At 47.8% G+C, this 26,751-nt stretch overlaps 3 protein-coding genes across 3 annotated transcripts; 1 reads left to right on the top strand and 2 right to left on the bottom strand.

Moving 5' to 3' along the window:
- Window positions 1-12: 12 nt before the first annotated feature.
- On the top strand, window positions 13-6,999 carry LOC149364281 (glutathione S-transferase-like). Its single transcript, XM_089574225.1, has 3 exons — window positions 13-173; window positions 5,093-5,374; window positions 6,192-6,999. Exons 2-3 carry the CDS (start codon window positions 5,109-5,111, stop codon window positions 6,586-6,588), a joined length of 663 nt encoding a protein of 220 aa, XP_089430351.1. The 5' UTR covers window positions 13-173; window positions 5,093-5,108; the 3' UTR covers window positions 6,589-6,999.
- Window positions 7,000-10,452: 3,453 nt separating this feature from the next.
- On the bottom strand, window positions 10,453-19,105 carry LOC149364280 (uncharacterized). Its single transcript, XM_089568660.1, has 6 exons — window positions 19,001-19,105; window positions 18,133-18,205; window positions 17,247-17,341; window positions 14,629-14,682; window positions 13,504-13,554; window positions 10,453-10,689 (listed from the first exon to the last, which is right to left on the bottom strand). Exons 1-6 carry the CDS (start codon window positions 19,103-19,105, stop codon window positions 10,453-10,455), a joined length of 615 nt encoding a protein of 204 aa, XP_089424786.1.
- A 2,632-nt stretch (window positions 19,106-21,737) lies between these two features.
- On the bottom strand, window positions 21,738-24,568 carry LOC149364279 (serine/threonine-protein phosphatase Pgam5, mitochondrial-like). The gene is made up of 5 exons (XM_089570067.1): window positions 24,417-24,568; window positions 23,858-24,036; window positions 23,126-23,340; window positions 22,335-22,465; window positions 21,738-21,910 (listed from the first exon to the last, which is right to left on the bottom strand). Exons 1-5 carry the CDS (start codon window positions 24,566-24,568, stop codon window positions 21,760-21,762), a joined length of 828 nt encoding a protein of 275 aa, XP_089426193.1. The 3' UTR covers window positions 21,738-21,759.
- Window positions 24,569-26,751: the final 2,183 nt, after the last annotated feature.

Here is a 26,751-nt window from a genome sequence, read left to right as displayed (position 1 = left end):
AGCGTAGCGCTCTCTCCCCGCCAAAGTGGTGGCAGGACCGTCGCGTTGTGGCCTTCACAAGCTGGCGAGGGTGCGAACTTTCCGGTCGGCATCGACGGGTGGTGAGGCGACCAGCGCGCTCTGTTCAGTCGTCGTTGCCGTCCTTCACGAGCTACCTGGAGTGACTCAGAGCGGTGAGCCTACGCCCGCTTTTTCGTTTTTTTGCAGCCAGTCATTTCTGAAGACTGGTGCTCCATATGGATGAATGGCAGGAGCTCGAATGCGGTCTACTTAATGGACGAAAACGGTACAGATCTTATAAGAAGTACTTATTAAAAAGCAGCGAGAGCGTTGAGTTTGTTTCGGCACCTTCGCCAGTAGTGGCATGGCGCAATGGCTGTCACGTGTAGCTTGACGCGAAGCGTGAGCGTTAAAGGGTTTCGGGCTTTAATGTCTTTTGCTTCGCTATGTTTGTTTATACGCTGGGAGATGACCGTAGCCATCTTTGACGTCAGTAGATGCATGCCATGCACAACGACTGCAGTGCACTCGAAATAGCCGCGAGCATCTTATCTCGTCCATGTTTCTTCTTTTCATTTTCTCACTTAGCTGCTTCAATCCTCTCTACACAGTGCGCGAATAAATTTCTTCTGGTGTTTGTGATTGTGAAATTTGTTTTCTCAGCGCGAAGAAATAGTCTCTACATGCCCCTGCAGAGAGCTCCCTCGAGCGGTATAGGTAGGGGGCGAACTTTTGCGGTTGTTTCTTAAAAATTCGGCCGACTTTTTTTTTTTTTTGCCGTTTATTTATGAACAGTATTTTCGTGGTTTTTGCTGTCAATATTACCCGCGGTACTTATGTAAAGCGGGGAGCCCACTCCTATCGGATTCATCTACATTCTGTCAAATTATTTTCTACAAATTAATTACCACACTTTTCGGTAAAATACGCGGTTCCGCTTTGCTGCCAGAGGTGACGCGGAGTTTATCTTGCCCTTTTGCTTAGCAGGAGCATTTGATGTAAGTATACCTGTATTTAACGCGCAGATGGTTGCATTTGTAGCTGTAGTTGCTGAGGGCGGTGCTATCGCCAGTAAAATGTAACGATGTAGGAATAAGTGATCTGGCCGTGAGACAAAGGCGTAACTTTAAGTTTTTCAAAACTTTATTGCGCAGAAAGCTAAACTGAAAACACTTTAAACACTTGCACACTTAGACAAGTCGAACCACGCCTTCCATCCAATCGCCTTCAACTTGGAATCAGTTTATATAGCTGTAATAAATGCGGAGTGCATTTCTTAATTGCTTGTGATACGTTTGCCACTGGCTTACTGACGCAAGGAACTGTCGAAGCAGGGCACCCTCACAAGAATGAAGTTTCTGTTTAAAAAGAAGTTAAAGGAGACCGCAGCATAAATCAAAGCAGCCAGAAGATTGCGCATATCGTGGTCTTCTACGGTGGCAGCGATGAAATTGCTGATGCACTGTTACGGAAGTCAGAACCTTTCGCTTGTGCATGGTTTCGCCTTGAGGATGGTCTTTTATGGTTACGAATGTCGTCAGGTCTTTAAATACAGTAAAAAAAATCCTTAAATAATGACGTATAATGGCACTTGTTTTTAGGATATATGCGGCGCCACGCTAGCAGACGACGCTTGGCTAGGACGTGCCCCCTTCTGGTTTGCACTGGTGTGTTTTAAGTCGCAGACGAATGCCTAAAACGCACAGTTACATTACTGCTCCCCTGGTTTCCGTATGTTGCTAATTTTCTCTTGCGACCTAGTGTAACACACTCAAAGCACTGTGCCGTACATGTGAAATATACTGATATTTCTTAGTTAAAACAGAATTAAAATAAAATAATTCGGCATATATAGTTTGGTCTTTTTTTTTTCTTCTGGGGAAGCAGGGGGAGTGAGGGTGGGGGTTGTACCTAAACATTCAAATTGTAAGTGTACTGGCTAGCTTCTCCCTGAAACGAGATTTGTTTTCAGACCCCCTATTTGTGAACCTATACCCCAGTATTGGAATACACAATTCTGCTTCCCATAAATAAATAAAAAAAATTATTGCAGTTATCCGAATACAAGTAAAATTATTTTTTGGCCAACGTTTTGCGAAACTATTAGGAGAGGCTTCCTATGTATAACTGCGACCAAGCATGGTTGACTAATCAATATCCAAGGAGGCACGTACTCCAAGAACAGCGAACGAACACGACACGGCGTACCAGTTCACCTAAATCTCCCAGTTATCACCAAATTTACTGTATACAAGACATTAAAGAAGTGAAATACTCAATTGTTGTATTTGTCCTTCCCGGTCTTACTTTGAATGGACACCCGAACCGATCCGCGAGGAAAGGGATCGAATCCGGTACAAAAGTGTGGAGCTGCGACCTGTTGAAAGCATAGCGGACCGTCTGCTTGCACAGAGGCAGGTGGAGGAAATAGCACATATACCTCAGCCGTCCAGCCGCAGACCTCGAGCAGGAATAAAGGTTTTTTTTTTTTTTTTTACGCTCTGAGCAAACTCGAGTCCCCTAACTGCCGTTATGTAATGTAGCTCGGAAAACGTTCCGGAGTGGTGCAGGCACAAAGTCGACCTAAGGATATTAACGAAGCCGCAAACAAAAAAATAATAAGAATAATAATAAAGAATGAGTATATAGGTCTCTCTATTTCCACATCCTTATTATCGGGCTATGTTAGCGACTGCACGCATTCGTATATACTTAGGCCCCTAATTTCAGCGACGTGATTGAAGCGCCCGTCCACAATAACGTTAACGTGAAACCAACATAAAGGTGATAAGGAATAAGGAAAGAAGAGCACATAACAATAATCTCCCAAATGTATGCGTCTTCCCTTACTGATTTCCTCTACGTAGGAGGGCGGCCCTTTTCGCCTTGAAGCCGCGGACAAACCATTTTGCCGCGATCGCCATCTTGCAACGGGCAGCCTATCTCCCGCGGTGCCCGTAATAGTACGCCGGAGGATGGGCAGTATCCTCAAGGCCGCGTCGTGCTTCCCGCATTCCGGTAATACGTCGCTGCGACCTTCTCTCTTTGTTCGGCGCGAATCGCTATTCTTTTCCGGCATTACGGCGTGCTCATCCTGGCGCGACCGCCGAACAAAGTAACACCGATTTATTAACGCTCGCTGCAATACTCGAGCAACATGCTAGATCTGTAGCCAGATTATATACTGGTTCTTACGTGTGTCGCGTCGTCCGAGTAGCCGCTAGCGGCGTCGGCACGCTCTGCTGAAACTGCGAAGGCTGACTGCAACGTCAGCTGAGTGGCAAGGCCATCGATGACGGCAGTTAGTGAATGCTGCCGTTTACACCGAAATCCAGATGAATAGAGTGATTGAGGAAGTCTTTTTCGGGCTCGGTGGTGAATTAATCGCGTTTTTTCTCAGCGCTATAAAAATCTCGGATATGATGCGCGTGAAAATAAGCCTTCCTCTTTGGGACGAGGGATCGAAACGCTTGATTTATTGTTTTCTTCGTCGTTATCGCCGTTATTTTTATTGTTATTTCCCAAGGCCTAACGATCACGTTGATCTATAAGCTAGACAGGGAAGGGACATGCACGAAAGCCATCGCATCACCCCTGCTTAGCGATTCTCAAAGTAGTAAGCATGTTTTCATTTATCTGGTTGACGACTACAAGAGAATGAATTTCAAGAAAGAACTACCGGACCTCTAGCGTTATTCCCTCATAGCTGCTTACCTTATATTCATGATCACAGCAGTTAAGTGAGAAAATCTGCGGACCAAAATTAGAAGAAATCAGTAGGGTCAAGGGGTGATGACAACGCCGGAGAACACGGGCGAGCAGTTTGAGGTGTCACTGAAACGAACTCGTTACTCGGCTATCCTGCTGCCCGCAAAAGGTGGCGGAGATCTACCTCAGCGGCCGGTATGGAAAATCTGGGACATGTGCTCGGCACTGCATCTCTTGAGAGCCCCATAGGAGCGTCAACAGCGGGTTATGGCCCAGCCCAGCGCTTATCCTTCTAAGGTATACCTCCTCCAATCTCGTTAAGTGATGAGGGAGAGGGTACATTCACGAGGGAATCAGGGCACGCGTACTTCTACTTCAGGCACGGGCAGTATCGAAGATACATGTATCGTCGATGCTATCTTTCGATAAATGAAGCTATCCCAGTACCGATGTCGGAAATACATTTTTAGTGTATCGTGTATTTTTACGATACACGATACTAAAAAAAAATAAAGAATCTTCCGCAGATTTTGAGGCTGCTGAGAGTCAGACTTTGAGCCGGCGGCGCTCGCTCAGCCGGTAGCGCAATGAAACAAGGTAAGAAAAACCATGGCGCATTCGTAAACGAGCGTGCATGACATCAGGTTGTTATCAAAACCTGTTTCTGTTCGTCTCGGCTAACACGGACGTTCGAGAGGTCTTCGTATGCAACTATTTTGCGACGAAAAACATTTAGTAGCTCACATACAGGTCCTACAAGTCCAGGATTCTTCTACATCTATTTTTATTTTGATGATGGAAATATTGATGGTAATGGTCCATTCTTTTGATGCATTGCAAAATATTTTAAATTCTGTAATGGCTCGCATCGAGTATATAGTTAAGACTGCCATAGGAAACCAAAGGGGAACTTTTTTGACGATGAAAAAAAAAAACATAAAAAAGTGCAAGCCTACCTAGAGGGAATATGCAGATGTATTAATTTTTATAGTGGAATCGTACGATATATGAAAAAAATTCCGTTCATAAAAAACTTCGCGTTGAAAAATGGCACCGCTTTAACGCCGTTAAACCGAGTATGATTTGCGAAAGCACTTCATTTCTAATTAGCTCGACTATTGCTTAAACATTATTTTAACTTGTTCTTCGAAATCTCTCGACTATTGCCTGTCCTCCAAGACAATTTCCTTTAAGCTTTCGTACCACGTGACCTTCCAAGTCATTTCATCTCAAAGGTCAAGGGTCAAAGGTCGAAGCTTCAGAGACCCATCGGTTTTTTCCAGGATTGCTTGTGAAGTAGTGCTTTCGCACTGAAATGCGCTTGTCCAGAATTTCTTGGTGTGTAGGTAGCTCCGTATACGACTAACGCCTTCTACTTTTCCAGCATTACTGCAGCAAAGATGGCGCCCGTTCTCGGCTACTGGGACCTGCGAGGCCTGGGGCAGGCCATCCGCAACCTGCTTGTCTACAAGGGCGTGCAGTTCGAGGATAAGCGCTACAAATTCGGCTCGGCGCCGGACTTCGACCGCGAGAACTGGCTCAAGGAGAAGTTCACGCTGGGACTCCGGTTCCCCAACCTGCCCTACTACATCGATGACGACGTCAAGATGACGCAGAGCATGGCCATCATGCGCTACCTGGCCAGGAAGCACGACCTTGCCGCGAGGTATAGTGTGCATAATTGGTTTTAGCAGTATCATCGCGATAAATGTCATTCTTCTGAAAAAGGTCTGGGGACCAGATGAACTTCTGTACAGCGGAGAGTTAACATATTTTGGTCTTCCTAGTAGCCGTTTGGCTGCAGTCGGATGAATGGCCGACGCAGTTAAACAACACTTAGAACCGCCGGCAAAAACACCTCGGAACTCTACGACACCCGTGCCACTTTGAACCGTCGATCTCGACGGGGGCTCCCGGCATATAAACTTCCCGGGACTCTGGCCAGCTCAGTTAGTAGAATGAGTGCTGAAAACTATAGCCCTAGAGTCGATTCTGGATTAATCTTGCCCGTTCCTAACATCCTGAGAGTGTACCACAGATATTCGTTGTTACGAAGTCAACGCGAAGGGCAAAAACTTTGTAGGAAGTATTTACATGAAAACAAGTGACTAGTAAAAAAGGGCCATCGGTTATCTTGCCTTCGCATTACATGCCCTGCCCAAGCCCATTTCTTCCTCTTGATTTCAACTAGGATGCAATTAACACGCGTTTCTTCCCTCACCCACTCCGCCCGCTTCCGGTCTCTTGGCGTTACACTTATCATTTTTCTTTCCATAGCTCGCTGCGTTGTCCTTAACTTAAGCTGAACACTCTTTGTTTGCCTCCACGTTTCTGCCCCATAGATGAATACCGGTAAGACACAGCTGTAGTATAATTTTCGCTTTATGTTTGCATAAATTTACATCTCCGTCGCCAAGGCATAAGATGAAATAAAAGGCAAGAAGTTACAGATGTATTTCACTTCACCTGCATGACTCCCGCAGGAACGAGGCGGAGATGCAGGAGCTGGACACGCTGGAGCAGCAGGCTCGCGACCTCGCCTGGGGCCTGGTGATGGCCGTGCACTCCCCGAACTACACGGAGTCCAGGCGCAAGTACGAGGAGAACTTGGAGAACGTGCTACGACCCTGGGACGAGCTGCTGCAGGGAAAGCTGTGGGTGCTCGGGGACAGGCTCACCTACGTCGACTTCCTGCTCTACGAGGCGCTCGACTGGAACTACGAGCTGAACTCGAACGTATTCCAGGGCTTCCCCATCCTGATGGCATACCTGAAGCGCTTCGAGGAGCTGCCCAACATTAAAAAGCACTTCGCGTCGGGACAGTACAACAAGTACCCCATCCTGGGGCCCATGGTCAAGTGGGGTTTCAAGAAGCAGTAGTGGCCGCTGGGTGAAGCCTCGGCACCGTCTGCCTGTGACCTGTTTGCTCAAAAGGACACGTCTTTGTTTCGCTTGAAGGCAAGGCCATAGAAGACACAACCGGGACGGAGTACCTGGAAAACTGGGCGGACACGAGCACCAAAGTAGTGACGTCACTGACCTCAGCGTAAAGCGACACTGATTCACTGGAGGCCCTGTTGCAGCTCGACTAGACACGAAACGCATACGCTTTTGCACGAAGAGCGTGGGCCGCCACTATACGTTTCGGCACCTGATCGGGGAAGACGAGAGCTGTTAAAAATGAAAACGTACCGGATGCTGCACCCTGTCACACGAGGCTGACGCTATTCACAGAGTTCGTGGCGTCGTTCGCAAACAATGGAAATGTCTATAAAATTCTATTGTTCAGGCGCTTCAAACAAGCGTGGCATTCCTCCTCGAGTGTTCAACACAAGCATACTCTAAAGCACAGATATGTTTTGTGTGATGGTCTGGTATTCTTTCGTGGTGGCAGCAAGAGGAACGGGAATTGGTGGATATCTGCACAGATAAACGTGTCTCTTTCTACGATGCATGGCTCCCTTACTCTTGTGCTTTCGGTCTGCGCACGTACTAGGGAAAGGGTAAAATGTCAACATTCTTTGGGCGTTATTGACCGATTCTACGACATCACGTCGATACGTAAAAAGTCATTAAAGCAGGAGCATGCAACACAGCAGTTGCTTACTAAATACACATGAAACATCATCCAAAAATGTGTTTTCGTTGCTTTGAGTTGCTCGAGTTGATAACTGATTGACTGGACCACGCCACCCGCTCGTACGGTCTGTATACGTCAGCGGCAGCGGATGCTTCGTTCGGGAGGAACACTTATGCCAGCGGACACCCTAACGCATGAATTGCATTCATGGCTGTGAATTATTTAGTGCACTATAGCGCTAGAGCTTCTACTCAGCCGCTTAGTCGTTATCTGTGCGGACCCTCTGCGACCTTGAAGGGCTGGGTGGCTGGGTTCAGCTCGCCTGGGTAGCAGGTGGGCTACCTAGGTCACGTGACCTTGTGACGTCATCACAACCTGTTCATCGGACTGTATGCCAACTGCTCATCGTGGCATGTGGCAGTTCAATTAATGATTGGACGCGAGGAGTCGTTCAGAAATAGTAACCTGGGTCTCACAAGACCCACCGGTGGCAGCACCTGCCATCGCAGGGCAGTGGCACATCGCTTAACCGCTGCACCACTTCGCCGGGAGTGGTATGAGGACTTTAGTAACGTCGTACGTTGGGTCATTTGGTAATGATTCATCGTGAAACAGCGCGCATCGTGAAACACAAAGTATAGAAATGGATGAAACAGGAGCGCACTACCAAATGGCTTCAAATCGCAAAAACGACCCCCCCCCCCCCCCCGCTTCTTTTAGCCACCAATGAATGGAAAGAAAAGAATGACCGATTCCGAATGTAAGGGCATTAACGCTATCGCGTCGTACCTTTAAGGGAGATATTATGTGTGGTGCGCTAACACTGAAGCACCCCCCCCCCCCCCCGCTTCTTTTAGCCACCAATGAATGGAAAGAAAAGAATGACCGATTCCGAATGTAAGGGCATTAACGCTATCGCGTCGTACCTTTAAGGGAGATATTATGTGTGGTGCGCTAACACTGAAGCACCCCCCCCCCCCCCCCCCCCCCCGCTTCTTTTAGCCACCAATGAATGGAAAGAAAAGAATGACCGATTCCGAATGTAAGGGCATTAACGCTATCGCGTCGTACCTTTAAGGGAGATATTATGTGTGGTGCGATAAAACACTGAAGCACCCCCCCCCCCCCCCCCCCCCCCCGCTTCTTTTAGCCACCAATGAATGGAAAGAAAAGAATGACCGATTCCGAATGTAAGGGCATTAACGCTATCGCGTCGTACCTTTAAGGGAGATATTATGTGTGGTGCGCTAACACTGAAGCACCCCCCCCCCCCCCCCCCTACGCCTGCTTGACCTTGCAAATTTAGCCACGACCCGATACCGAAGTGCAAAAAGGAGTGCTGTGCACCTAATCTGCATTTGGCCTAATCGTGTTATACCGTCCGTCATTTTTTCTTTGTCTGATAGATGCTTTTCATTTCTGTCGAGCAGACAAGAATAGTAGAGATGAGGGGCTTTAAATGATACGTACGACGAAAAGAGTTCAAGTGAATCCTCCCCCCCCAAAAAAAAGCTGATTTTGCATGAAGAACGCCAAGGAAGATGGAATTTTTGTCGACACTCAACTGATGTGGAGGATTCCTGGCGTAGTAGCCATTTGACTGTAAATATGTACGCAGTAAGCACGAATACATGTGAATGTGTGTGAAGCCAATGCGCAAAATTCAGTTCCCTTCCTGCATTCTCTTAGCACTACTCTTTACGTTACAATCCGAGTCATTTCAGCGATTAAGAAGCTGCAGCTAAAATATCATGTTAACGGTGCTCATTAATGGCCTTCGAACACGCTCCATATCTGTCACTTCATGCTTCTAAACTGACCTCAGTTTAACGCTGTCCGAGAGAGAATTTTGCTCTCTAAAAGTCAAGCGAAAAGGGCACCTTATCTTTTTTTCGTCGAAGCACAGCTTGCTTGTGCTTGTGAACCACTCCCTTAGCACTCAAGTGGTGTTGCTCAGCCGAATTTCAGCAGCCTTACGTTAGAGAGTATATGGTTACACTCTAAACAGGAATAAATATATGTGGTAGTAAAAGAGGAGTCAGCTGTCCTATAGCGCGCTGCCTTTAAGGAGCAGGGTATGATGCCTAAATTGCGGAGTAGATTTCGATCACTAAACATACGGAATTCTTACTCAGGGCAACGGAAATATATTCCCACTGCAAAGCATATAGAAACTCGATGCAATTAGCAGTGGGAGGAGGCTTTTAAAAGTGGTGCCGTAGGTCTTGAGGTTAGCAAATAGATGAGGTTGGAACCTCGAGGAAACCACGTTTAAAAACTTCGTAACTCTAGAACTTCGCATGTTTAGTAGAGGGAATTTGTTTCCGTTGCTTACCCTAAGTATTCCGTATTTTCTACTCCAGGGTTTGGGAAACATACCCTGTCCCTTAAATAGAGTGCTCTGGAGGACAACTTACTCCCTCCTTACTCCTTTTGTTTTGAAAGTGCGCAAACTCCGGTGAGCGATCAAACCTTGTATTTTGCTCGCTAGAGCTTCCGGTCATCATGCACGCAGCTCAATGGTTCACCAGGGCTGCAGCCACTAGAAAGAAGGTGTTTAACAATGTTCTTTACAGCGGCGTTTTCAAAAATCGTCGTCAGCATTGAAACGCCAGCATTATTGCTTACGTACTCGAGCACCATCTCACTTCTGCACTGTGTACACACGCGGGAACACCTAGAAGCTAAGGTATGTAGTACAAAAATGAAGCATCTCAAACGCCCCTGTCCTTTCAAATGCCGCTGTTTTAAACACAGCCAAGAAGTAAAAATGTGGTTAGGTAACAAATTGTAGAGGTCGCCCAGGAGGCGACCGCAGCGACGTTTATTTGAAGGCTGCCGGAGAAGAGATAGCGGCAGAGCAGCGGCTGCAGCGTCCGGCCAAGGCCGAGGTCCAAGCGTTCTTCCTAGCGCGTGCCAGCAACTTCGTCCTCTCCGGCATGTTCTCATCGTCGGCCACGCGGGTCGCTAAAAAATAATTCAGTTTGTTACTGCTTAAATTCTCCAGCAGCGAAGTAAATTTGTCGCCCTGGTCCTCAACTGATCCTGCCTGGTCTGGCTATGTCATCTTGACCTTGGAGTCGTTTAGAGCACGTCATGTTGTACTCAATTCAAACAGGTGCAAGACAAATTTTATGCAAGGACAAGCCGTTATTCCGAATACACTATACTCGAACAGGATCCTGAGCCGGTGCACCCGCCACTGCATGCGGGGGGCTCGTCGTCCTACTAGTCCTACTGCGGTTGCTCAATGAGGTGGACGACCTGGCGACAGACGGCGCTCGCTCGGGTCTTGAGGCTGCGTCCGGCGGCGGTGGCTGCGTCGGAATCGTCGCTGACCCAGCGCTGAAGGCTTGCACGAAGCGCGACTGGTAGTAAACCAGGAGCTGTACGAAGACCAACTGCGCGGCGGTGGCGCGCTGAAGTACGGTACCATCGCTTACATGCAGCCGTCCTTGCATGACCAGCTGCAACTCAAGAACAGCACCCGGAGATGTTGCATTCTGGGAACTTTTGCTTTTACAGAAAGTTTGAGGAGTATAATGTGTCGAAAAGATCAATTTTACAGCGTTTAAGGGAAATTTAAGAACTAAAATTGTTTGGTAAATTGGTAAATTGGTTGTTGAGGAAAGGAAATGGCGCAGTACCTGTCGCACATATATCGGCGGACACCTGAACCGCGCCGTAAGGGAAGGGAGGAAGGTAGGAGTGAAAGAAGGAAGAGAGAAAGAGGTGCGTAGTGGAGGTATCCGGAATAATTTCGACCACCTGGGGATCTTTAACGTGCACTGACATCGCACAGCACACGGGCGCCTCTTGCGTTTCGCCTCCATCGAAACGCGGCCGCCGCGGTCGATTTCGAAACCGGGTACTCCGGCTCGGTAGACGAGCGCCTTACCACTGAGCCACCGCGGCGGATCTAAAATTGTTTCACATTTTCTAACTTGCCGGAGTTTCCAAGCGTCTGTACAGAAAAAGGACCAGAAGTAGGAATTTCTGGATCTGAGGAAATTTTCAATTACGGCATGGACCATCACCGACAGCATCATGTATCTTGGCCGCTAGTCGGCTCACCGCTTTCCTCTGCTATTCTTCCGTGCTGTCCATTCAGTTCATTTGTGATTTTCATGTTCATATGCTTACCGAAAAGACAATACACCCAAAACGTAGCTTTTGTGGGTCGCTATAGACATACAGAAAATTTGAAAACAAACACTGTGTCTGTTGTCAATATCGGTTTTGTTTCTTCGTTTGAAACCTCAGCGATTGACTGGTCGATTACCGCAATGTAGTACCGACCAGAACCCTGAGATCAGGACCGTAGTCCTATACAGGCCTCAGTGGTTTAAATTGGCAACCGTCCTGGCCCAATCTACCAGCCAGACCTCAATCTCGAGTGTGGAGTAAGTCAGCTGAGGAACGGCCACGCTGAGCGCACTAACCCCGTATAGTCGGCACGAATAAGGTTTTCCAGGACACCGAAAGAGTTCCTGTCTTGCGAAATGAAGCCACCAGAGGAGGCCCTTGGCAGACCCATCCGTGCGAGTCTACAAGACAGCGCCCACTTACTCGCCTTATCCTTCATTTCAAGGTACAAATACGGTAGATGAGAGGTGCGAGTACATTATTTAAGACTGAGTGAGGCGATGGTGAGCACACTACCAAGGTTAGGCTACACTCTAAGCAAAAAGGAGTAAAAAGAGAATAAGCTGTTCTCTAAACTTGAATACGCCTATACGGGAGTAAGAAAGGGAGTAAGATGTCATAAGAGAGTAATTGCTCATTGACGTCCACCCAAGCGCAGCCATACGGACGGTGAATGTCAATACATACGGCGGATGACATACGGTGGATGTCAATGAGTGATTACTCTCTTATTAGAAATCTAGTCCACCTTGGGGGATTCCCCCAAACATCTGACCAATGGAGTAAGATGTACTATCGCGCTCAATATGAGTTGCAACGCGCGGTCATCGACCGTGGCTCGTTCCGTGGTGTGCCTCCTCCAAACAGTCGCTCGGAATTCTGGGGGAAACTGCTGTTCCAGGAAACAACCGCACCCCCGCTCAGGAAATAGTTTCTCCCAGAATTCCGAGCGACTGTTTGGAGGAGGCACACCACGGAACGAACCCCAGTCGATGACCGCACGTTGCAACTCATATTGAGCGCGATAGTACGTCCTCTGGCGCAATCCCTTTTATAGAAAGGAGTGCGCTAGAGGATAGCTTGTTCTCTTTTTCACTCCTATATAGGCGTGCTTAAGTTCAGAGTGTACACTTTACTGAACATGATTAGTACCTTCGGAAATAAGAGCGGGAACAGTCGCCGCCATATAGCCCAGTTGGGAGAACATCTCTTGCGACAAACGTACGTCATGTATTTGGTTCTAACAAGCGACACGCTGCTTTTCGCGTATTTTGTCAAGTTATCGCGTACCTCAGTTACTCCATTATGAAAAATCTAGGCGCTAACAAACAACGACACAGAGGGAACACAGCGCTTACTCGCAACTACAAAAATTTTTGTTCAGAAGCTTCTTTATATATATATATATATATATATATATATATATATATATATATATATATATATATATATATATATATATATATATATATATATATATATAATCGAGTAATCGTACGCAACATGCCGACCGATGTGCAGGGAAGATTAACTCGCGGTTTTCAATCGCTCTTTCAAAAACTTATCTCTCTACTAGATAAGCCAACCGAAGGGTCACTAATACATGTAATCCCCGTTTCTGCTATATGATAGGCATCAAGTGTCTCCCGCGTTACACGATCTAGGTGACGAAAAAGGACACACGTTTTGGAAAAGATCGGAGAACATTTCTTATTGCGCTTGCTGCAGTTACGACAATGACGAAACATATTGTTTAAACTGTCACCTTTTTCCATTCATTTCAGTTACTTCCCCTCACCAACAGCAGAAAGAAAAGAACGGAAATAGCAATATTTCTCCGCGTTTCCTTGGTTTCGCTTCTGTTAGATTGTTTCGTATACGCAGAAAGGCGGTGCTTGCAATAATGAGTTTTAGGTCAGCTTTCAGGCAACAGACCCGATGCGGTCTTCCGCGCATGCGCTGTTGGCGACCAGCGATTTCGGTATACCGTAGCGGTACGCAGCAACGTTGCACCAAATTAGCGATAACTGCTCTGGGGACACGTCTTGAGGATACAAGTTGTGACTCACTTCTACGGCGATGGTCAAGTAAGTGAATTGCGACCAATATTGCCCGATGATCTGCAAAGTCAGAAAAGAGACCTCAGGCTCAGAACGTGTCAATAGCAAATAATGCGTTTAATTTTAGTGAGCCAAGTTCTTGTAAAATAACACGACGTTTCGGAGCCTATGAAAAAAAAAACTGCCTTATAATAGCTGCTTCTTCTTTCGTTGTGTTTTCGGCTTTTTAGGCAGGCTGGCTTTAGTACTGCAGTGCATTAAACAGGACAAAGCAGCGATTATATTGCAGTTTTTCCCATGCCTCATACGACCTAAGTTGACCTTTGGGGTCATATAGCCATCGCTAGGCTGTTGAAATCAGTACCGAAACAGATTAAAGAAGATATTGAATTATTGAATTGCAGGTTATTTAGAGGTCGTAGGAGGTTATCACGTGAAGGCTATTTACGTTTTACTTATCATTACAAAGAACAAAAGACGCAACCAAAACTTCGATATCTTGGTCAAACATAATTGCGCTTTTGAAAAGACGGGACAAAACAGGGACGACACAAACTCTCGTGCGCAAACTGTCAACTGAAGTTTTATTGCGATGAACACACATAAATAAGCTTCATGTCATAACATAAATCACCAAAAAACGGAGTTCAGCAGCAGTTTTTCAATCATGTCAACAAGCATAAAAAAAAGAGATTTTGTCCCAGCTGATTGGATTACAATCGTTCACACTGATCCAAGAGTTGCCTTTCCTGTTTCTGTAAAAAAAAAAAAGCAGTTCGTGCACACAACCAGTGCACGAACATCAATAATCCACTTAAGTTTACGATGCGCATTAGTGCCCTAGGCGATCGAGCGAACAAAGAAGACTACGAGGGTAGTCGATGGGGTTATCAAATTCTTGATCTGGGAGAACAACCGGCCTCCTCACCATGAAAACAGTTGTCCCTAGCGGGAATCTTGTTGCCAGCCTGTTATCGCAACACCAGCGCAGCATCCCGCGTGTACTGCGAACAACGAACTGCTCCGTTTATCTAATATACAAAGACAATATATTCTCTACCGAACATGAGACAAGTTAAGTGAAGAGCAAATGGTTTCAAATCGTTACAAATATAGCACAAGTGTTGTTCGTACCTCTTCGTTGTGAAGAGTGGCCAGCTGGATGAGATCTACAGTGGAATCCGTATCCTGCCGAAAAATGAAACGAAAGAAACTGCATCAGTTAAAAATAACCGACAAAAAAAATGAAATCTTTCATACAGGTTAGCCGGCAAAACAAGTTTTTTTTTTTTTTTTTTGGGGGGGGGGGGGACAAGCTTGCGGATGTCATGCGATAGGATGTCCACCAGTTCCGTCAGGAATAAATAAAAAACCATCAACGCAGATTCTTTTACCTATATATATGTGCGCTCACAACACCAGGGGTGGCTTGAGTTTGTATACAAAGCTCCTCTAGGACACGCTGTTAACTCTGTGTATTGCGTCGTTACGTGATGACATCCGTTCGAGCAAAACGAAACCGTTCATTCCGAAAATTGACCTGGGCGGAGTCAGCAATGTGGAAGAAGTTTTCTCAAAAACAAAATTCTCTCTTCACCAAACCGCATACAGCCATGTAACCAAAGGGTGAGCTAGCTCGACCCCCAGATAGCAAACTTCGCAGTCGAAAAAAAAAAGGAAATCAACACAACTTCAGTTAAGTCGACTTGTCAAAAGTCTTCAGGCCACTACAGTACGTACAGCCTAGGTCAAAAGCCGCCGCGGTGGCTCAGTGGTTATGGTGCTCGGCTGCTGACCCGAAAGACGCGGGTTCGATCCCGGCCGCGGTGGTTGAATTTCTTTGCAGGAGAAATTCTAGACGTCCGTGTACTGTGCGATGTCAGTGCACGTTAAAGAACCCCAGGTGGTCGAAATTTCCGGAGCCCTCCACTACGGCGTCTCTCATAGCCTTAGTCGCTTTGGGACGTTAAACCCCATAAACCAACCAACCAACCAACCAGTCTAGGTCAAAAGTCTTCAGGAGTCATAGTTTTCGTATTCCTGAAATGTTAAAGGACGCCTATGCATACAGGTGGGAGGCAAACACTCTGCTAATGAAACATATATTAGCTCACTGGACCGTCTTACAATGGTATGTATACGCCTATAGGTTCTAAGCCCTGAGCATGAGCTGTGGGAGACGCCTGGAAAGCTCCGGAATAATTAGGCCACCTAGGGTTCTTTAACGTGCACAGACATCGCACAACACTCGGGCGTCTTCGTATTTCACTTCTACAGAACTGTGCGCACCGCGACAGGGATTCGATACCGCGACCTTGTGCTGAGCAGCCGGACGCCATGGCCACTGAGTCATGTTACGAATTTTGTCGCTGCAGATTGACGTTAGGAGTGATACCTGCAAGCCATGTGAAGACGAACGCTTCCGTTATTCCACGCGCAAGCTGTTCTTCGCTTTTCGCAAGGGTGGCAATATCGTGAAGCCGCGCTCTGCTAAGACATCCTTTGCAAAAATCTTATGTGGACTGGCCACAGGTAAGCTTTTGTACAGTATACGGTCTGTCTACTGAAATTTTTGCTACAGATTATCTGGCATGATATGAGCAAGGTGTGATGCAAACAATCATTCCAAAGACGCCGCGTGTTCCCTTCCACGGTCATTAGCGCATCTTGTCGGTATGCTTGACATAGTACTTCCTGCAATATGTCAACGGAATAGCATGCATTACGACTTTCTGGCAAAACGTGAACGCAGTCCCGCGAGACACTGCGAGCTTTTGCCTTCCTTCCATACCATTGTTCACTTGCCTGTACTTAACATAGGCCTCTGCAAGGAAGAAGAGAGGCGTAACTAGCAGCCGTATTCAAGCGATGGCAGTCCGTAAACGGAAGGCATCACACCCTTGACTACATGGAGGATAACAAACGCTCTTGTGACAGTTTCGGAAGAAATCTCGATCCGTGTATACAGGCGCGCACGTGACGTCACAAGTACCATGATGGTGGACCACGCGTAGCTTCCTCAGTGCACAGTGGAGCAGGTGGTGATCTAAGCGGATTAGTAATGCGCTCAGCTTTATATCGTGCTTCTGGTCAGCTAAAGCGGCAGCCACTAGAACGTAGGTACAAATTATTCATAAAGCTCTGCGATCGTGACATGCCAATTCTTGCGAAGAGCACGCTCTCACCTCGAATCTGTCCCAGACCATGTCCACGCCGGCGCCGAGGGCCTCGCCGACTATACGCGTCGCCATGGCCATCGAGCTCAAATGCATGTGGTTCGCGTTGTCCTGGTGAAAGCAGGAAAAGCGTGCCGAATGAATGGATGTTGTACTAACCCTCCGTGGAGCCATCACGGTATCGCCAAAAACGGTTGCCCAAAAAGAGATCCCCAGTTACCGATCCACGCAACCGATGAAATCTGCTAAAGACAACGCATTTGTACTTGTAGGCACCATAAACCCAGACGCATTGCCCGCGTACTGTCTGGAAGTTTTATTTTCGTGGTAATGGTTGGAATCGCGTGACCTGAAAAGATCATTGTTACAAGATTAATATGCCCCGTATTTGGTCGGCAGAACAACGGCTGGCTATCAAGAGGCGTTACCATGATGGCTGCCATCACGCATGGCTGAAATTTTGAGAGAGTAAGTGCACGTGGCAGTGCGGCCCCCTCTTTCAATCTACAGGGTACCCGCCCTTCTCGAGCAGGATACGGCAAAGGACGGATGCGTATGGATGCAGTGACGTTATACCTGCGCGGCAGCGACGATCCAGTTGACGATGAAGCACAGGTTGGCCGTGCGCAGGAGGCAGCCGTAACCGTGGCACAGCCAGACATACGATCGCCCTGGCAAGAGGGCGAGGCAGATATCCACTTTTACAAATTTTGGAATCGTCATCAATAGGCAACTTATTCAGATATCTCTTGTTGACCTCTAGTTAGCCGTCTTAACATTAAAGGAGCACTGAGGACAACTCCATCCAGTTATTGTTCGCAGTAGAAATTAATTATTTAGCCTTTTCTGAGTAGTAGTAAGAAGTTTTAATAAAAAGCATAATAAATGGAAGGAAAAGATTTTTGCTAGCCCCGGCATCTGCTATCGCTGCTGGAAGCACCTGAGCTCGGGCAGCGGTAATAAATGATAGCAGGTAGTGTGTATAAGTGAAATGAAAAAGGTGAAGGAACAGTTTGAAAGGATAGGGGGAGGTACACTGTAAATCTATTTACATATTAACATATGTACAGGTAGCTGCCTTTTCTGAACGTGCCGGTGTTTTTTCCGGCGATGAAAGACGCATTTATCATCGGTAAAATTGGATTTAAAATTTTCTATCTGTCCTCAACGTCCTTTTAACACCGGCACACGGTTAAATGAAGCTCAGGTGGAGAGGCTTTTGCTCTGCAGCGGACTTAGTCAAACTGATGCATGATGATGAGCATTAAAAGCTAACGGTGTAAAAAAAAAAGAGTTTTGCTGCTGCAAATGCGAACGCGGCTCTTCTGTAGTTGCTCTGAACCTGCAGGCAGTTTCAGGCACCGGAAAGCGCGAACTGCCTCGGCATCTGACATGAGATGGGAAAAGAGCGGTCAGAGGTTGAGGTTGAGGCTGTTGCAGCTACGGATCAAGCGCAACTCACGCTTTGCCTCGCAGAATATTGCTCCGACGACCATGAATATCACGTCTATGGCGAGAAACAAGACAGTCAGCAGCTGTACAAAAGAAAAAGAGAAAAAGTGTCAGGACTTCAGAAGCTTCACTGTTCCCGTTATGCCGACAGACTCCAGCCATTTATGTTCAACATTACCGTGCAGTGCCTATATGCCAGGTGTTTCAGGGAAGATTTTAAGTAATTTTCAAAAATAGGCTTTTTGGGGTAAAAGTATGGCTTTTTCATCATAGTAGTACCAGGGTCAACGAACACCAGAAAACCGATGAATCGATTTAAGTAGTAAGGTGGTTAACTAAAGATTTGTAGCCAGACATTAGTAATAGCCATACCAGTTTTTAGAATTTCGAAAACGCAATTATGTTCGGCGCTGTTTCCACTACTATGTTACCTAGAGCCGAGTATTATCGGGGACAAAAGTGGTATACTCCACGTGGCGGGAACCGGAGCAACGGAAAACTGCGGCATTTTGACAAGCTAAAGCACTATAAACATTGAAACGAGCCAAGCGACATACCTATACTGATAATAAAGGTCACGCATTGGCTGTCTTGATCCCAGATGCCACCTGTAGATGGCGTTGCAATGCAGTTTTCCGTTGCTCCGGCTCCTGCCACGTGGAGTATACCACTTTTGTCCCCGATAGTACTTGGCTACGCATGGTTCATGGCTGCATCTAGAAATAAAGTTCAGGAGGCATGCAAACATGAGGACAGTATGTCCTTCCCTTTTTGCGTCACCTGAGCGGCTCAGCTGCGTAAAATTCGCAACGATGGTTACTGCAGCAAACCCTGAAGAACGTTTGAAGAGGAAGAAAAATAAATGCGCTCAAACTTACAGCGAAGACCAATGCAACTCTGCGGGCGCCCTTCCTGGTTCTGCTCGGCACGCAGCCCATCTTCTTCTTCTTCCCCCTAAAACATGGCACATATACCACATGCATGGGGGGATTGACCAAGATGTGGTGGCATAAACAAGGAAATTTCCATGGGTGATTACGACAACATAGCCGCCATATTTGCAACACGTCATCTTCTTCGTTGACCCGTGGAATGGTCACATGCCAGCAGCTGTAGTTAATTCCTTTTTTTTACGCAACATTCTGACGAAAATCTATGCGACACTACGCAGATAACGACATTAGTGCCACGGATGCATAAAAACAAAATTGGAGAAGACACTCAAGCTCCGCCTTAAGGGCCCGGCGCGATAGAGTTAGTGTTAATGCCTACACAGCGTGTTCAGAGTAAGACTTTCAGGATTTTTTTTTTAAATACAAAGAGCCCTACACAAAAATTGTTTTGTACATGGGATATGCGGCCATGCAGACGCAAACTGTGAGCATAATTGTCATCGTAATATCAGTTAACTAACTGCAATAATTAACTTTTTATTCGCTGCAGTTAGCACGCATGAATATATTAAAAACTTAGTGGCATTTGATTACCATTCTATTCTGTAGAGTTTTATTAATTCGCCTGTGTCCTGAGATTTTCGAGTCTAAAATTTCAACCCGATCCGTCTAATTACGCATGCGAGACCGCGGCAGTCGCCAAGAAGCCCCTTCCTGGTGTGAAGAAGCTGTGGAGTGACAGGCGACAGTGATTACTTTCTGCTCTTGGCCAGCAGTGCGGTATCGTTGCTCTTGACTGCACGCCAAGTCAAGCGGCGCCACGTCTTATCACCCACTCTAATAGCAATGGCTTAAAGAAGCAGGGCTTGGCTCACGTGGCCCGCACAGTCATTCTTTGGTTTCGCTGGCCAAGAACGAAAAACAATCACCGTCACGTGCGAGTCCATATTCTCGTCAGACGGAGCGCCATAGGCAACAACTGCATCGCACCAGGGGGGAGCTTCGTGTTGAGTGCCGCGCCCTCGCGTGCTTAATTAGACGGATTGGGCTGAAACTATAGACGTACAGTCTTTGCCAAAAAGTAACCGAGCAACAGGTTCTTGCTTCTCAAACGTATAACCGAGCATTTACAGCAGCCCTATAAAGACCGAACGGTGCCATAATGTAAGGACAAGGTATCGCCTTTCTTTACACAGAATCAGAGCTTAAGGGCTGCCATGAGTGCTTCGCTACGCGGCTGAGAAACAAACCACCTGTGCCGGGTTACTTTTGGCAAAGACTGTACGTGCATATCCTGGGACGCAATCACGTCAGTAAAATTGTACAAAATAGAGTAGCCATCAGATGCAACTATCTCAAAGTTTTCACTATAAACACGCATGCTACCTGCAGTGAATGAAAAGTTCACTATTGTATTTATTTAATTACTGATATTACGATGACACTTATCCTCACATTTGCGTCCGCATGGCCGTATTATCCATGTACAAAAACAGCTTTTGTGTAGTGCTCTTTGCATGTTTTAAACATCCTGAAAGTGACTTTGAATACCCGCGGGCCCGCTGTATCGGAAGTGGGTTCGCTTTAGAGTAGCTTCCAACCTAATATTTTGTATTCTCCCACCCCAAGGTATACCAAAGCTTTTTGTGCCCAATGACTTTATAATTTATTTTTGCTCATCAACCTCATTGCACCCACTGCAGGACAAAGGCCTCTCCCATATAGCTCCAATGATCAATGTCTCGATGACTCAATGTCAATCTGTCTGTCTACTATCTGTGTGGACCGTACACCTTCCAGGCACCCTCCGGGCCCAGAAGTTCTTCTGGCGCACCCTCTTGTGAGTGCACCTCTGGACTACCGCTGGTAAAAATACATCTCCCGCCTACAAGCCTTCGCCCACCCATCCACCCAGCTGCACTCTCTAGAAGCCTCCACCCACCCGCGACTAAATTCAATTCAAAGATGCAATGGGAAGGCGATAAAGGTAAGAGCGAAATGTACAACGAATACTGCTGCCGCAGATTTGTCGCGTCGCATCGCTTGGTCTACTGTGTCCAACCTCAGATTTCGCTGACGTTTGTCTGTCCGAAGCCGCTGGAAGGTGACTCACCTGCCATGGTGGGCGGGTGGCAACCTGCCAGCAGGCACTATGCAGAACACTTTATGGCAAAACACACTATGAAACAACGGCCAGCTTTGGTAAGGTTGCGTTTGGTTAAGGACATGCATAACCGGTACCATAACACCGATCAAGCCTCGCGTGGACCTGATCGTTCTGTGAACGCTTGTGTGTGCATTGTCATAACGTTGTCATAACTTTGCCATGACCGGCAAAACAATGACTAAAAAGTGCTAGCGCACCTCATTTGCATTTGGCCTAACTCTGCTAAATCGGTTACCATTTTTTTCTTGCCCTTTCCTGAATTCAGTTTTTGCAGTCGTTGCAGTAAGTTTAGTCACTTGCGCGCCAAAAAACAGTTTAGTCGAAGTTAGCACTCGAGTGCCGTTTTATTCTCTTCGTCGTCTGCGTGTGTTTCTCGCTCTTACTTTTGTGGGGCAACATGCTGCCTGCTTTCATTTTTCTGTTAAACCGGCGCGTAAATAAGGTAGTTTATTGGATGTACGAAGAAAAGAATTTCAATAATCAGCGATGCGCAAGACCACTGATTATAAACGACTGTCACCGTCCTCTTCGACGGTGGAAATCGAGTAGGCGGGTGTGTAGCACAGCCGCAGACGTGCTACCCAGCTGTGATGAACTTTTTGTCCAGGTGTCCCGCGTCCCCCAAGGACCGCAGGGAGACCTTTCCGGACGGTGCGATCTTCACGACAGAGATGCTGCAGTGGGCCAGTGACATGCGGGACCACGCCTCAGGGGGAACCTGAAGGGCCCTGCGCGGGACAAGCCAAACAAGCTGGCAGCATCGCCCGCATACAGATCTTCAACATGCCGACAGGAACATATGGGAGCGCGCATAGACGTGGTGCCTAAATAGTGTTGGCGTGCTGGGGATGATACCCTCCTGCGCGTTATTCGGGAGGTTGTCAATGTCATAGACTGCGCATGCGCAGCGCAATGCTTAGTGCTGTTTCATATACACCTGAAACCCCCTAACACCTGACGCTGACACCTATGTCACGACACTTGAACACTTCTTCACCTTTTTCTTTTTCTACTTCTGCCCACTCTCACACAATCTCCCACAGCAATATAACATACGCAACGGTGAAACGAGCGGAGGATATGAAGGAGACCGTGCTGAAACACCCCAAGAACGATCCCGGAAGGATCGCCAGACTGGTGAACGCTACACACCTGCATATGAAGTAGCGGATGGCATTCGCGTGGCCGACGATGATCTCGTGCGAGTCCTCCTTCTGGCTGGGAGGCGCACGGTGGAAGTGCTTGCGGAAGCCGGCTTCGATGCGGGCGCTGTCAGCGAAGAACTGAAACGTCGTTTCACAAACCTTGTCAGCAGTTGATTGAAGTAGTCACCAGGAAAAAAAAAATGAAAGTTATCGCACAGCACACGAACGTTACCGGATTTCACCTCCATCGAAATGCGGCTGGGGGGATTCGATCCCGCGTTCTTGGGCTCAGCACCCGAACGCCATATCGCCGTAAAGCCAAATGCCTCTATGCAAGACTAGTTCAGAAGCGCTGGCTGTTGAGTACATGGATGCGCTCGCACCGACTGTCAAGACAAACTGCCGTTCTCTACAGAAATTATTTTTTCCCGTCACTGCTTATTCATTTCCTTCACCTCTTCTTTAATGGTCACTAGGATTAAGTGGGTAACCTACCCTCTTAATCCTTATCTACGCCATATGCTTTTAAAGACATGCGCGGTCTTTATAGCTATAGTCAGGTGAGTTTGGACCCAAAACTACTATGCAGGTGATACGAACACAGATAGGTGAAAATATAAATTGAATACTCATAGAACGGCACAGGCACGGTTTAAGATCAACCAGCACGGTGCACTGCATCGCCTGCTGGCCCACTATGCTGAAAACGAAACCTGGTCGCCTCATGCAGGAATGCCTGCAGGGTCCAACAGGGTCTGCAGGGTCTCCGCGACGGCGGCAACTGCTGAGAGCGTATACCTTAGACTGCGGTTTCCATATTCCGAAGGGGGGCTCCGGGGGCATGGGTTCCCCCTCGCGGATCAGCTCACATGACGTGACCGGAACCTGCTTCAGGTGCTCGTGGATGAGCCCGGCCGTCTCGACGGCCCGCGTCATGGTCGAATGGACGAGGCTGTTGAACGGGATGCCCAGCTGCTTCAGCCTCTGGCCCGTCAGCTCTGCCTGCTGGCGGCCTGCATCGTACAAGGAGGAAAGACTGAGGGACGGCGGGAGAAGCCTGCAGCTGCGGAAAAGCTTCAAGAGGTCGGTTGCCCTTGTTCGGTATGCTGTACAGCAACTGCAGCATCACCACAAACGGACGATGAGAGGAAGTGACACTGTAGCGCAAAAAATTTTTGGTTGGGAAATTTATGGGGTTTAACGTACCAAATCGACTCAGGCTGACATCGCACAGCAAGCGGATGATTTTGTATTTCGCCTCCATCGAAATGTGGCCGCTGCAGCGGCATTCGATCCCGCATCCTCGGGCTCAGCGTCCCAACGCCACAGCCACTAACCCACTACGGTTGGCAAAGTATAGTGAAAGAAGGCAGAGAGGGAAGCACAGACCATGCCACGCACGAGGGTGTCTACAGATTAAAAATTGAGGAACACTGAACAAGTAAAGCATTGAAGTTTCGTCAGGGTGTAAGAAATGTTGTCCTTCGGTTTCCGAGTGCGCCGCCGAGTGATGCGGAAACAACAGCTTACCAAGCTTAGTCAACGTGCGATCACTGTCCTTTTGCTCATAAACGTTAAATTCGCCGTGTCGGATCAGGTAGAGGTACCGAGTCGCCGTCGGCTTCGCTTTTTTCACTTCTTCATTATAACGGTTCTTTTCTTCTTCCGAAGAATCCGCAGGAGGCTTCACGCAAAGTTCAGGGTCCCGCCTGTGTGAAAACAAGAGCCAGTCTATACACGCGGCTCACAACGCGAATGGGCCTCTTAAAAACGAAAGGCAAGATTGTCGTCTGAAGAATCATTAAATGACATTTAAGAGTCCGGTACTTCTTACGAAAGCGAAATAAGTAAACCGAAAGTCGACAAAACCTAACCCATGTGCACTATGGATTTGACACGAACAGATGTGCTTCTCAAATAATGCACGCAGCCTTCTCGAGCATGCCAATGTGCAGTAACTTCAGATCAGCATATCCTGGAGTTTTACTGACGCCTGCTACCTTGCACTACTGAGACCTCTAGCATGGTAGAGGGTGCAGATATTTTAAATCTACCCCTCGGTGCGCCCGACACCGCTAAGCGCACCTACCTGTCCCAGTTGCTGTTCCATTGCGCTGTCGGCTGGTAATTCGTCGTCCACGATGCATGCACACGACGTTTCCCTGTTTCCCCGACGTGGAACACGAGCGCTGCTATGCCGCCGCTGACAATTCCCACGCCCTTAACAAAGTGGCCAAGCATTTAGACGCTTTTACAGCGCGCAGGCGGGACAGAATAGCAAGCGAAGCCTTCTCACAGTCAAGAAGCCGAGCCACAGCATGCACGGCAATGGAACGTGCTCTGAGCAGCTGCAGAGCACTAACAGGCCACTCGTTGGTTGGTTGGTTGGCCTCAAGGCCACTCGTAAGTCACCACCGCAGCGGAAGACAAAGACGACGTTTCTTGTGCGTATGTGCGCTTGTTCAACCGCGCTGGCCAGGCATTCCATATCGACACTCGCAATGCTCTCGAATAGAAATATATCTACCATGGACAATATAGTTTTTGCGTAGTTGATGTTATGACTGGTAATCGAGCTATCCGACTGCACCACGTGCTCCGAAAACACATGCGGCAGTAACAAGAAAGCCACGCGATGGGACGCATCCTTCCCTCTCACATCATGCATCTTGCCCTGGCCTCGACAAGATCAACACTGTGTATGTGGGGATTATTGGTTACGACAGAAGGAAAGACCAGTACCTGCTTAACTTCTCGGCGGACACAACGAGTGCGCAATAAGGCAAGGAATGAGAGAAAGGGCCGTAGTGGCTCCACAATAATTTCGATCACCTGGAGCTATTTGACGTACATTTACAGGGAACTAGAAGGTATTTAAAGGGTCCCTGAAAGGGGTGTCTGAGGTTGGCAAACAAATACTTGCATTATGTAGAGCGTAGGCCACTGAACGTTCATGCCGCGTACAATACATCAAAGGCGAGTAGATAATTTACAATACATTTTCAAAAACTACCTCTCCCGAGCCTCGCGGCGACCAGCGGCGGTGAACTTCCGCCCGAATCCGTACTCATTACGTCAGTTTGTACTCTTTACGTCACAAGTGCTGGGCTATGATTGGTTCGCGGTGCCAACGTGAAATCACGCATTTAACAAACTAGAAGCTCTAGATACTTCACACTCTTACTCTTTTCGGAAACATTTCGCATTTCAGCAAGCAGAGTTGTCGTTTATATGCATGTTTACGCAGTTATTGTGTGTTCGGTGTCAGAAATTAGTACTGCACTTCCGGTTTACAATGTTTTCGTCTGCTCGTGCCGCTTGTGTCACTCCGCCGGCGCCGCCGTCGAACCGAATCGAGAATTGAGGTGCGATTTGGAGTCACCGCACTACTGATTTCTGTCGCGACCTCCGTCGCATGCGCAATCAAAATGGACCGGCCGTGCTGTGTCGTTGGTTGCAAAGCCAGGGTTCGGCAAGATGTTGCCCTTCGGCACTGTCTGCCGAAAGATGGAAGTGAGCGAGCCGTTGTCGTCGTCAGGATTCAGCGCTCGATTTCTGAACGGCGTGTCCTTAAAAGCTAGGCCGACGCGCTGCACCGATCGTCGCTTGCGAACTGCCGCCCCACTACAAGCAGGGAGACACGGAGCGGTGAGCATCGCTGCGCCGCCCTACCCAAGCTCCGCTCACAACCGGTGTCGCACTTCGCCGCCGTGCAGCAATGCCTGAGCGCTGCTTGGGATGGTGTACAAATATCACAAGGCAAGATCGCCTTGTTATCAGAAATACTTCTCGAGCAACGACAAAGCACGCCTGCTTATGTTGCGAGCTTTCGGCAACGGCACCGCTCGCGGGCGCTCAGGGCGACGAGCTCTGCTGCTGCCTGGCTGCCGTGGTCGTCGCTAGGCCTATTGCCTCTTCGGCATCGAAGTTGCAGCGGCCGGCGCTTCGGAAGTCGCCTGAGCTATAATACAAGGCTTACTCTACACATCGCTTTGCAGTCAACAGCATCATCTCACAATAAAATAATAGTATGGTCACTTTCCGCGACTCCTTCTGCAGCGAAGCGAGCGGGCGCCAGGCGAGCCGGACCCCACGTCGGGCCAGCGGCAGCTGCGAGACGGTTGTGGCAAGAAATTTGCTCGTGTCACAGTCGTTACCTTTACCAGCAGCTCAGTATTGGTCAGCGATCCTCAAAAATGACACATTTTTCACATTTCTTATCCCAGGGTTTATTATTTACGTCACGAACACACTTTAGCTCGTTTTTATGTCGCCGGCAGACGGGATCCAGGCTGGCCGGCCGGCCGGCATGCTCGGCGTACATCACGTTCGCACAAGAAAATGCAAAACAGCCATGATACCAGCGAGGATGCTTCCTAGATTCGAGCAACGAAAATATGTCTGTGCAAAAGTGGATCTTTCGG

The sequence above is a fragment of the Amblyomma mixtum genome, chromosome 2 (assembly GCF_055824585.1).
Source record: "Amblyomma mixtum isolate Tamu chromosome 2, ASM5582458v1, whole genome shotgun sequence".
NCBI lineage: Eukaryota > Metazoa > Arthropoda > Arachnida > Ixodida > Ixodidae > Amblyomma > Amblyomma mixtum.
Note: the sequence above shows the minus strand (reverse complement) of the source record. Positions and strands in the feature narration are given on the sequence as shown.

Coding starts and splice junctions, on each gene's coding strand:
- LOC149364279 (XM_089570067.1), bottom strand. CDS start 24,568: ATGCTTGGCCACTTTGTTAAGGGCGTGGGAATTGTCAGCGGCGGCATA. Junction 23,341..23,857: donor TCGCACGTTGACTAAGCTTG/GTAAGCTGTTGT, acceptor TGTACGATGCAG/GCCGCCAGCAGGCAGAGCTG. Junction 21,911..22,334: donor ATCCGCTACTTCATATGCAG/GTGTGTAGCGTT, acceptor TGTCCCGCGCAG/GGCCCTTCAGGTTCCCCCTG.
- LOC149364280 (XM_089568660.1), bottom strand. CDS start 19,105: ATGCATGTGGTATATGTGCCATGTTTTAGGGGGAAGAAGAAGAAGATG. Junction 17,342..18,132: donor AATATTCTGCGAGGCAAAGC/GTGAGTTGCGCT, acceptor CCCTCTTGCCAG/GGCGATCGTATGTCTGGCTG. Junction 10,690..13,503: donor ACTTGACCATCGCCGTAGAA/GTGAGTCACAAC, acceptor ACCGCCGCGCAG/TTGGTCTTCGTACAGCTCCT.
- LOC149364281 (XM_089574225.1), top strand. CDS start 5,109: ATGGCGCCCGTTCTCGGCTACTGGGACCTGCGAGGCCTGGGGCAGGCC. Junction 5,375..6,191: donor AAGCACGACCTTGCCGCGAG/GTATAGTGTGCA, acceptor TGACTCCCGCAG/GAACGAGGCGGAGATGCAGG.